The sequence below is a fragment of the Centroberyx gerrardi genome, chromosome 12, assembly GCF_048128805.1.
Source record: "Centroberyx gerrardi isolate f3 chromosome 12, fCenGer3.hap1.cur.20231027, whole genome shotgun sequence".
In the NCBI taxonomy this organism is placed as follows: Eukaryota; Metazoa; Chordata; class Actinopteri; order Beryciformes; family Berycidae; genus Centroberyx; species Centroberyx gerrardi.
This window is the reverse complement of record NC_136008.1, coordinates 7,519,727-7,530,013: the sequence shown is the minus strand read 5'-3', so window position 1 is coordinate 7,530,013 and position 10,287 is coordinate 7,519,727. Positions and strand designations below refer to the sequence as shown.

The 10,287-nt window shown below is 40.0% G+C and overlaps 2 protein-coding genes across 2 annotated transcripts; one reads left to right on the top strand and one right to left on the bottom strand.

Moving 5' to 3' along the window:
• The first annotated feature begins 1,895 nt into the window (after positions 1–1,895).
• LOC139917909 (LINE-1 retrotransposable element ORF2 protein) lies at positions 1,896–4,362 on the top strand. The gene is made up of 2 exons (XM_071907142.2): positions 1,896–2,961; positions 3,138–4,362. The coding sequence occupies exons 1-2, from the start codon at positions 1,896–1,898 to the stop codon at positions 4,232–4,234; spliced, it is 2,163 nt and encodes a 720-aa protein (XP_071763243.2). The 3' UTR covers positions 4,235–4,362.
• Positions 4,363–5,255: 893 nt separating this feature from the next.
• Positions 5,256–9,577, bottom strand: LOC139917917 (tetraspanin-13-like). The gene is made up of 6 exons (XM_071907149.2): positions 9,376–9,577; positions 8,302–8,469; positions 7,460–7,540; positions 7,031–7,144; positions 6,800–6,919; positions 5,256–6,323 (listed from the first exon to the last, which is right to left on the bottom strand). Exons 1-6 carry the CDS (start codon positions 9,436–9,438, stop codon positions 6,249–6,251), a joined length of 621 nt encoding a protein of 206 aa, XP_071763250.1. The 5' UTR covers positions 9,439–9,577; the 3' UTR covers positions 5,256–6,248.
• Positions 9,578–10,287: the final 710 nt, after the last annotated feature.

The window sequence follows — 10,287 nt, the reverse complement described above, 5'->3', positions numbered from 1 at the left end:
TTATTCTTAGATTGTCCATCATGTCCCAGTGGGACTAGCCTGATTAAATAAATGTTAAATATAATATTTACTCAACTTAAACTTAATTAAAATCCCACTCTGGAATGAGTACAGTATCCCTGTAGGAACACTTTTTTAACACAATTGAATTGATTCAATTGTGTTGTTTTAATTTCAAGAAAAAGTTTTACACAACATTTCATAGTATTTAAGCTACAATGAATGCAGGTGATATTTCACTTCTAGAGCTAGAAGCTAACCTCCCAAAGTCAGCCTTTGTCTGGCACACACAGTCTGTTTAGCACAAACATGTAGGGCATGCAGGCGTATAGGAGAGGCTTGACTGGTAAAGACATTTAACAGATAGATTCAGAGATTCAAGAACTTTATTGTCATTGTGCAAGCACAACAAAATTGCAATTGCGTCAACCTCAAAAGGTGCATTGAATTAAACCTTCACATATATACAAAGACTTCCCATTTACAAAGAATAAATAAGAAATATAAAATATCAGCATAAAAAGTACAGAATCTAAGCAATATACAAGCTATAAGCAATTACAATTAGCGATAAAATACAACTATAACGAGGGTGCAAAAACATCAGCAGCAATAATCAGTGGCTTAAAGTGACATGTGAGTAAATATTGCACGTGCTCCAATGATGGCAGCACATCAGTCTTGTCAGACTGAGGAGATGTCTGAGTTCAGTAGTGCCACAGCTTTTGGGAAGAAGCTGTTTTTCAGTCTGTTTGTGCGTTTTCTTAGCCCTCCTCACACAGCGAGTGCTGTGAAGATGTTCTAGTGATGGCAGCTCAGTGCCAACAATGTCCTGTGCTGTTTTCACAACACGCTGGAGGGCTTTTTTGTCAGCTTTGGTGCAGCTGCTATACCAGGCTGTCATGCAGTTTGTTAGGATGCTCTCTGTGGTGCATCTGTAAAAGTTGACAAGCAGCTTTTGGGGGAGGATGGCTCTCCTTAGCCTCCTCAGAAAATAAAGGCGTTGTTGTGCCTTACCCACCACTGCTGAGGTGTTGTTGGAACCTGAGGCTGGGGACTCTCTCCACAGACTCTCTTGTTGACTACGCCGAGCTGTAGTCAACAAAGAGCATCCTGACGTAGGTGTTGGGTCTTTCCAGGTGAGAGAGGGCTATATTAAGAGCCACGCAGATGGCGTCCACAATTGATCTGTTTGCCCGGTAGACAAACTGGTGTTGATCTATAGATAAGATAAGGATATCCATCAGCTGTGCTCTGATGTAGTAACAATGAGACATTTAAGTTATCTCCCCAAGTCAAACCCTTGTTTTGCACGCACATGATCCGATATGAAAAGTCTAGGGCATTCATGCAAATTAGCTGAAAACGAAACAACTATATAACAAGAATGAACTGCCTTGGATAGCATTACATGACACCAGCCTCAACTCTACAGGTAAGGTACCTTATTTGTGAACTACTGCCTTGTAAGACTGGTAATATAACCAGAGTATTAAGATTTGGTTAACAGAGCAGTTGAATTGAAGAGTCCTATTCCAAAATGCTACATATCATTACCTGAACTTTATCATAAAATATTTCTAAAATATTAATTCTGTAAAAGTGGTAATTTTGTCAACAACATAAGCTACAATCCTATATAAAGTACCTGTCATAAAAACATTTTTTGCTATCATTTTGTAAGAGCAAGTGTCGCTTTTTTCAGGTGGTATTTCTTATTTTAGAACAAAATTCTTCAATTGATTTAAAATTAATCTCTGCCCTGCTTTTTCTGCTGCATCTTATACTTGGGAAGCAGCATCTCATCTGGTCAGAAGACTCTGTCCTTCTCATCACTTGTTGCCAATGACCAACAGTGAAAAGCAGAAACTCTGGATCTGTCCACTGTGTATGAAATGGGAAGTGAAGGAAGAACTGTGACCATATTATCATGGAATGTAAATGGCTTTCGAAGGAAAAAGACTGCAGTGTTGAATCACCTCAATGTCCTGCAAGCTGATATCGTGTTTCTTCAGGAGACCCATGTCGGTCCGAGCAAAGACAATCCCACGGCTACTTTGACCACTGACCACGAGCTGAGTAAAGACTACAGCTGGGCTATCTTCACTGTGTACAGAGCCAGCTGCCGTGGGGTTGCAGTGCTGATCAGAAGGGATCTGGGTGTGGAGGGGATCACGATTTCTGGGGACACCAAAGGACGATACATGGTCCTATCTTGCACAATCTCAGGGGAGGAGTTTGTTTTTGTTAATGTCTACTGCTCAAAAGATGAGAAGATCGACTTCGCTGCGGATGCTGATTTCTCTCTCAAGCTCCCAAAGTCTGGCAACTTGATCATAGCAGGAGACTTCAACACTGTTCTTGCCCAGTTTGACAAGACGTCAAGTATTAAAAACCGCTCTCACAATTACATGCTAAAAGCACTGAGGGGCTTTTTAGAAGTCTTCGACCTAGTTGATGTATGGCGATGTCTCTACCCAGATGAAAAATGCTTTACTTTCTTTGATGACTCAAGAAAGGGAAAATCAAGACTGGACTATTTCTTTGTCCCACAAGAAGTCTTGAATAGGGTGAGAGGGTGCAAGATTCACGCAAGACCTCAACATGTTGACAAGCAAAGCTATATTTCTGACCATGCCCCCATTTCGATAAAGATCCGGACAAACAATACCAGGTGGCAGTTTGATAAGAGCTTGCTAGATCACAACCACATAGTTGGACATCTTTCAGAAACAATCCAAAACTTCTCAGGAGGGGGAATCAAGAGAAAAGCAGATATATGGCCTTGCCTAAAGATAAGATTGGGCTTTGAGGCTATCAGCTGTAAACGGAGAAGAGAGGAGCAAGAAGAATTTGAGGCATCCAGACAAGATACTGCATTCTTAGCAACCATGACAAAACACAAGTTAGATGGAACAGAAAAAAGTTTCGTCTTGCAGAAGAAGCAGACTGAAGACACAGGTAGCCAAACTACTATTCTTGAGACTTTGTGTTACAGCAAATTAGTGCATAAAAGTTCTGAAGCTGGCAGTGTGTATACAGTGAAATACAATAGTAGGATGAGTTCAATCCTTTTTCTTCTTTCATGGTATACGTCAAAGAGCAACTCTGTTGAAATTTTGCTTTTCTTTGTTAAGGTTCAACCTCAGTGAAGAATGCAGTGTCTCCTCCTGCACTATGGCCAAGTAAAGAGTCAGACATCATGGACTACTTGGACCAACTGCACAACACAATGAAATTCGAGGAACTGCAGTCCACTCTAAGAGCAGTTCTAGTTGAGAAAATCACAAAGAAAGAAATCCTCTCGGCCATCTTGTCCCTCAGCGATTCAGGCGGACCACACCCAGATGGCTTGCCTGTCAGATTCTACCAACATTTCACATGCCTACTCCTTGACTGCCTTCAAATGTTTTTTAACCATCTCCTCAGTATCAAGGCGATCAGTGCTAATTTCAATGAATCCTTAGCCGTTGATCCCACTGCATCAAGTGACCACAACTACTGCAAGAGTCAGCCACAGCAGGTGCAAGCGCAAAACTACAGCCCCCTATGCGTGTTTAACACTGACTACAAGATTTTGACCATGATTCTTGCAGAGAGATTTTGCAACGTCATGGAACATGTTCTCAATCCAGGCCAACACGGAGCTGGGAATCATGTTCAAGTGTGCATTGACGCTTTTAAGAATGCTAGAGACAACAAAACACCAACTCTAGTAGTTGGACTGAAAGTAGATCCAGGGGCGCTGAAGTGGACGTATTTGTTCCAGAGGCTGAGGTGTTACAAGTTGCCAAAAGAGTTTCAAGCACTTATCAAGCGTCTACTGAAAAAAGGGAGGAGTTTGAACGGGCTTAGCTCTGAATTAAACACACAGGATCGAGGTTTAAGAGTGGGATGCCCACTCACTCCCCTGTTAGTTAGGCTCTGTCTGCACCCTCTCATTCTGACCGTTAACAAGGACACGCTTCAGAGGCCGAACGTTAAGGAGAGTGAGAGGACGAGGGCATTGATGGACTCAGACAAAGCTGTATTTTTCATTCCAAATCAGTGCCAAACTGTTCAGGCTTTTGAGGAAGTGCTCACAGGTTTTATGTCCAATTCTGGTCTCATGGTTGATTACAGATATTCGGAAATTCTCACCGTTGGATTTCCTGGACCCTTGTGCTCAGAGAGGCTGAAGCAGTTTAAAAGGGTCACTGGTGGACTGTGGTGCTATGGTCACTATATTGGCTGAATGGAACTTTTATTTTGTTATTGCCGTTGTCAACTGAAAACGCTGTAATTCCACTCTTGGTGATTTTCATGTTTTAACTTCAGTTGAAGGATGTCATGCTCCTCTATGGGTTGAGAACATTCTATTACTGTTGGTCTTAATAAAAACCTTTCAAAACTCATTGGATAAACTCAAAATGCATGACAGTCAAGCTGAAAACAAATCTGTTTTTCTTAGTTCCTGAAAACAGGCAAAACAAGTCATTTTGGACATATAAGGTTTCACTGGACAGCAGCAAAGATGCCAAAAGATGTGGTGTTTCATGTATTTATCTATTGATTTATTCATTTGTTAATTGATTTATATTTTATCTAAAACCTTATTGTGTGATGTGTCAAAATTTCCAGGATGCATTTTTGTAAACTTGTTGATAATGAGGCAATGAATGATACATTTTGGCTTAAGATATAGTTTTATTCAACATGGAAGTCACAGTGTCTCAAACCACTTTCAATTCAAATAAATAAATAATTTTAGCTACATAATTTATCGTCATCAAAATCACATTTCCTTAATATAGTTAGCCACAGTGATATGTTAGGATATTCCACATCTTTATGTCAAATAAACCATTATATTTGTGAAATATGAAGAGAGTTTACTCACCATGTGCTTCCTATCTGCCTCTCCTCAACTGACCTTTGACCCTGGAGGTACTTCATGGGATCACTGTGGCTTTGTTTCCCCCTGAATTATGGCTTTTGTCAGGCAGGGAGAGCATTGAGTAATATTTAAAATCTTTGAATACATATACTTGTGAGTGCTAATTGATGTTGAAAATGGGTAAATAACTTACATTTTAACTTAATGTCACAAAGTCTCTGCACATGACCAGAGGCACAAGCTACTTCATAATAAAATACTTGTTTTATATGGCTCAAATGTCATAAAAAACTGTGGCATCTACTGTGTATATATATATAACATTTTTCCCCATAAGTTTAAAATGTGAGGACATGAATTTCACTTTGTTTGTAGAATGATCCCTATAGTCTTGTGTCTGTCTTTCAACCAGAAACTTTAAAACACATTTTTTATAGCTTATATCAATATCTAAATGTAGATGGAATCATATTATCAACCATACAGGGAGAACACAAGGAAATTAAAATAAGTTGGCAGTGTAGAGGCTAAACTATTTGAGTTAATAGATGCCTTGGTGAACAGGTCGGACCGTCTGTGGAGTCATCAGCTAGTCAGAGGAATCTAAACAGTGTAGTTCCTGGTTGGCATCCTGTTTGGGTTAGAGGAATGTGAGTGACTCAAGAGTGTGCCAACAAATGACCTATTCCTGAGTGAAACACTGCTCACTGTCAATACTGGATCTGAGAGGCAAGGAATAGCTGGTTTAACAGTTAAGCACGAGTCCACACCATGTTCTGCAACTCTCCATGTTTATTTAGGACAAGGAAAATGATCAGAAACGTGCTGCATTAATATGACTTCAATGTGTTCAGGTGTTTTGCATTTTAAAGTATCAACAAAAATAAACCTGGTTTTATACAATGCTTGTCTTAACTTCTCAACTGCAACAGGTGTGACCTTAAGTTGAGTTTAACCTGTCCGAAATCCTTGTGACATCCAATACCCACATCCACCGTGAGCAACAAAGAGGCCAATGTGTGATCACCCATGAATAGTCTGGGAATGGGCAGTCTTACTCTGCACTTTCTTTGCATAAGGTGTGTATGTTTACCACTCAGAGTTGCTCTTAACTTTTATCACTGTGAGACAGATTAGAATTTAAAGGGACAGTTCTCAGATTCTACTTAGAAAGGCAGTTCATGTTCACAGTCAAGCCAAAAGCCTTCATCAATACAAATAGCAAAAAAAAAAAAAAAAAAAGCATTATTTCTATGAAAATAATTCAGTAACAATCTTACAAATGTGCAGATAAGTGTGATTTACACAGTAAAACAAAAAAAGAAAAGATTCTTCAGCAGTGCATTGTTTGGTTTATTAAAATCTTTCTCTCTTATAGAAAGGCTCCAGGATTTGAACGAGGATCCTTGAGATTTCTGTATCTGTGGGCTAGCCAAACCCCCAGGATCTGAAACAAACATAGAAGAATAATATAAGTAAAAAGCAGATCTAGGAGCGCTGCTGGTGGGTTCTGTAGAGGGTGCTCTTTGGTCTATGGGCAAAAAACTGATAAAAAACTTGAACTAAAAGACCAAGGCAAGTCCTCTTTGAAGTATCAAATCTTACATATTTAAGATGATTGATTGGCAGCTGTGTGGCTTTGATACCCTAGAAGGCCCTATGGCTGAAACATGTTGGTGTTTTTTAATGCTTCCATGATGTAATAAATTATTTAGCCTTGTGATACTCAAAAGAAAAGACCAAAGCAACTCCTCTTTTAAGTTTTTTGTATCATAGAAGAATAGCAACTGAGCAAGTGTCAGTATAGATCCCCATGTTCAGAAAGTAGTAAAACTCTGAAATATCTCCGCCACCAACACTGTTTCACACCAAATTCCACATTTTTAAAACATGTTAGCTTTGTTGCCATGCTATTTTACTGACCTCTGTAAAGCTGAAGAAGAGTCCGATGCCACCCACAAACTGCAGCACCTCCCCAGCATACCGCTGGATGATTGTTGAGCAAGTCTCACACGGCTGTGAGGGCTGATGCTGAAAGCAGCTCTAGAGAACGAGGAAATACAGGAGAAAATTCGACAACTGTAAGTATCCAGAGTGCTACTTCAGGTCAAGTTGCTGCTGAGGGGAAAAAAAAGAAAAGTAAGATTTACTTACAGCAGCACATGTGCCATTGTTGTTGACATGAAAGAAGCCGCAACAGTTCAGCATCTTCTCGACATACTTCTGAGTCGCCTCTGATTTGTTCCATCCGACCTCCAGCAGGTGGTCCTACGGATGAAAATCAAAGAGGGAAATTATTTTAAAAACACCTTGTCTCTTTTCTTGTATCGCTTGAAGTGTAACAACATTGCATGTACTCATTTCAATAGGATGAGACAGCCAACCTAGTATATAATCACACATGTAACCATGAATGAATGACAATGAATAACCCTGGTTGCAAATTAAGAATTGGGTAAAACTTACTTAAAGCTACACAACATCACTGTTAGGGTCGACATAAACGACATGAAAGCTTAAGTAATATTTGTTACTACTGAAATCATATGTAATTATGATTATGTAGAAGTCAAGAATACACACCTGTTGGTCTTTATTCAGACTCAGACAAGCGCAGGACACAGAGAATTGCACGACGAACACCAGGAACAGGATTATCATGTACTGGACCCAGTTAAGGAAGTTGATTTGGGATTAATCATCCTGAAAACATCCTGGAGCCCGACGCTGTCTCTGCTACGCTACAACAGCCATCAAAATACAACCTACATGTCGACTAGGGATGGGACAGTAACCGGTATTACTATATATATTGCGGTAAAAAACACCCCTAAGTCACTATTGTACATAAATATTTTACATGTTCTACAGTCTTGCATTAAAACAATGTTTAAAAAAAAGAAATGTCTTGCAATTGATATGATAGATTAGTTTTTAAGTAATTGAAGCATATTACAGTATTGTTTTTAAAGAAACGGCATCTTTACTTCCTTAATGTGATGTATTTCCTGTTGAAACAGGATGTTGGGGCGGGATATAAGAGTGAGGGATCATTCAAAAGTGTAAACCAATGGGATGTCTGTTAGGGAAAGAAAGAAAGGCAGTTTTATTTGATGGAAGGGGCGGAGGGGCAGGATTGCTCATAAATCTGTGATGCTTTTATTGGCTGGAATTTTTATTTACTCCTACTGGTGCAGCATGAGGTCACCATTAAAGATGCTCCCTTTTCCAGGAAGTAAACGTAATCTGGAGTTAAATTCCTAATGTTGACAAGAAGAATAAATGGTCCGAGTACTGCAAGTTATTAGGGTCTGAACAGTAGCTTTCCTCTTGATCCTGCTTTAGCAAACAAACGAAACTCAGAAAAATGACAGGCTGTTCCCTGTGTTCCCGCAAACAAACCACAGAAACACACAGAAGGATACGAAGAAGAGCAGGACCTGGTGGTGCCTCATGGCGCCGCAGAGCCCCACGAAGGCGACCAGGAACAGGAAGATGCCCACGCCGATGACCCCGGCCACCACCCTGATGCTGGACACCAGGTCAAACCATTTCCCCCAGGCCGCCACTCCAATCAGCAGCAGACTCACCATCTGAGGGGCAACAACAAACGTCAGCCTGATGAGAGAGAAGTCTACCAAGGAAGGAAGCACTCTCAATGGGCCCTTTCATGCCAAGAAAGTCTCTGTTCCAGGAAAACGCAACCATGTGTCATGGCGGACCAAGAGCCTGAAGGTTTTCTTTCCAACCTGAACACTACGGCGGTTGATTTCTGGTTGAACGTGTGCTAATCAGTCAGAAATCAGCTGGTGTTTGGTTGGAATTAAAACCTGCAGACTCTTGGCCCTCCATGGCATATGTTGCCTCCCTGCAAGTCATTTAGCATGCCTGGTTTATGGGGAAACTACAGAATAACACATAAACAAATGAGTCATTGTTGATCCATGCACAGCAAAATCCCCAGTGTTAAAAAAAAAAAAAAAAAAAAAAAAAAAGTTATAGAGTTAGAAACTTTATTGTCCATGGATTTACAAACAAGACAAAGACATAGAAACATAAAAAGACATGCACAAAAACACAAAAGAACGTATAATATAATTCTAAAATGCCATGCTAGGTTACAAAAAAGTGATTTTTCAGTGACAAAAATACTGGGAGTTGACAAACTGTTGATTTCAGAGCTGATATCGAAACTACAAAGTGTAAAATTATCTGACTCTGCTGCGTAGGCTATTAATCAAGATATAGGGAAGCTATTGGAAACCAGGAAACATTTGTCACCTTAACACCTACCTGTTGCATTTCCACAGCAACTAAACTGCTCAGAAAACATCCCGGATAGCAGAGTGAAACCGGCATTATAACGCTTTTCCTTTATGAATAATTTGTGTAGCGCTGTTCAATAATAAAGGAGAAACACCTGTTGCCATTTTACAGCAGGTGTTAGACAAATGCCCTCTGAGTTACTTATGGAAACAGCAGCAGGTAGGCCTACTTACAACATAAAGTACATTGAGAGCGGAGAGGGAGTTCTTGGTGCAAACGAACCCGCCGCAAACCATTGTCGCTCGCCGAATATATTCCTCAGTAACACACGGTATATTTCTGTAGTGGGGAAATTTCTGTTTCCCAGTGTTTCTAATGGGAGGTTAAACTACTTTTGTCAGTCGCCAGGTCGCTGCTGCTGCGCAACAGGTAGAAACCAATCCAGGAGGCGTTTCCTCGGGGGAATTGGCACGCCGATTGGTCAATTGCTTCAAAGTGTTACCACAAAATTAGGAATCATTTTTCTTCTCCGTGCAAATGATTCCTTTTGTATTTTGAACTAAGCTAACCATTCAGTCGGGCAGCTAATTCTGAAGTAATTCCTTAAATTGAATCACACGCGCTTAAGTTTCTATTTGAGGATATCGTAAGTTCTAATTGGATCTACATACTGTATCCTTTCAGTCATATAGGCTTTATTGCATTATCCTACAAATCATGCAATCCACTCACAATATATATGTTTATGCGCTACAATGTATCCAAAAAACTATCAACATTTCCGTGGAACAGACTATTGTTGAAAGACTGGGGGAAGACTGTGGTTCCTTTTTTTTTTTATTGTGAAAGGGTGTTTTAAATAGTTCTTTTTCAGTGCATACTTGTGATAATATGTTATAAAGTTGAAGATAAAGATCAATTCGAGCAGATGTCTTAAGTTTTGAAGTCATTGGGATACAACGCAGCTGTTCATGGTGGTATCGTCTGAGTGACAGCTTGGACTGTGAGATATTTAGCAGATTTTCCCAGAAGGGCTGAGGCTGCTTCAGGTTCAATATCTCAGTGAAGTGACTCAGGTTTGGGTCAAAATATCTCTTGGAAAAACGTGTTGTCAGCACTTCAGGAATTTGTTGGTTTTGATTTTA

Bases quoted from the DNA above. Each gene is read 5' to 3' on its own strand.
- LOC139917909 (XM_071907142.2), top strand. From the start codon at position 1,896: ATGGGAAGTGAAGGAAGAACTGTGACCATATTATCATGGAATGTAAAT. The intron at 2,962-3,137 runs GTAGCCAAACTA...TTCTTTGTTAAG, and splicing joins GAAGCAGACTGAAGACACAG to GTTCAACCTCAGTGAAGAAT.
- LOC139917917 (XM_071907149.2), bottom strand. From the start codon at position 9,438: ATGGTTTGCGGCGGGTTCGTTTGCACCAAGAACTCCCTCTCCGCTCTC. The intron at 8,470-9,375 runs GTAAGTAGGCCT...GTTGCCCCTCAG, and splicing joins CTCTCAATGTACTTTATGTT to ATGGTGAGTCTGCTGCTGAT. The intron at 6,324-6,799 runs GTCAGTAAAATA...TGTTTGTTTCAG, and splicing joins TCTTCTTCAGCTTTACAGAG to ATCCTGGGGGTTTGGCTAGC.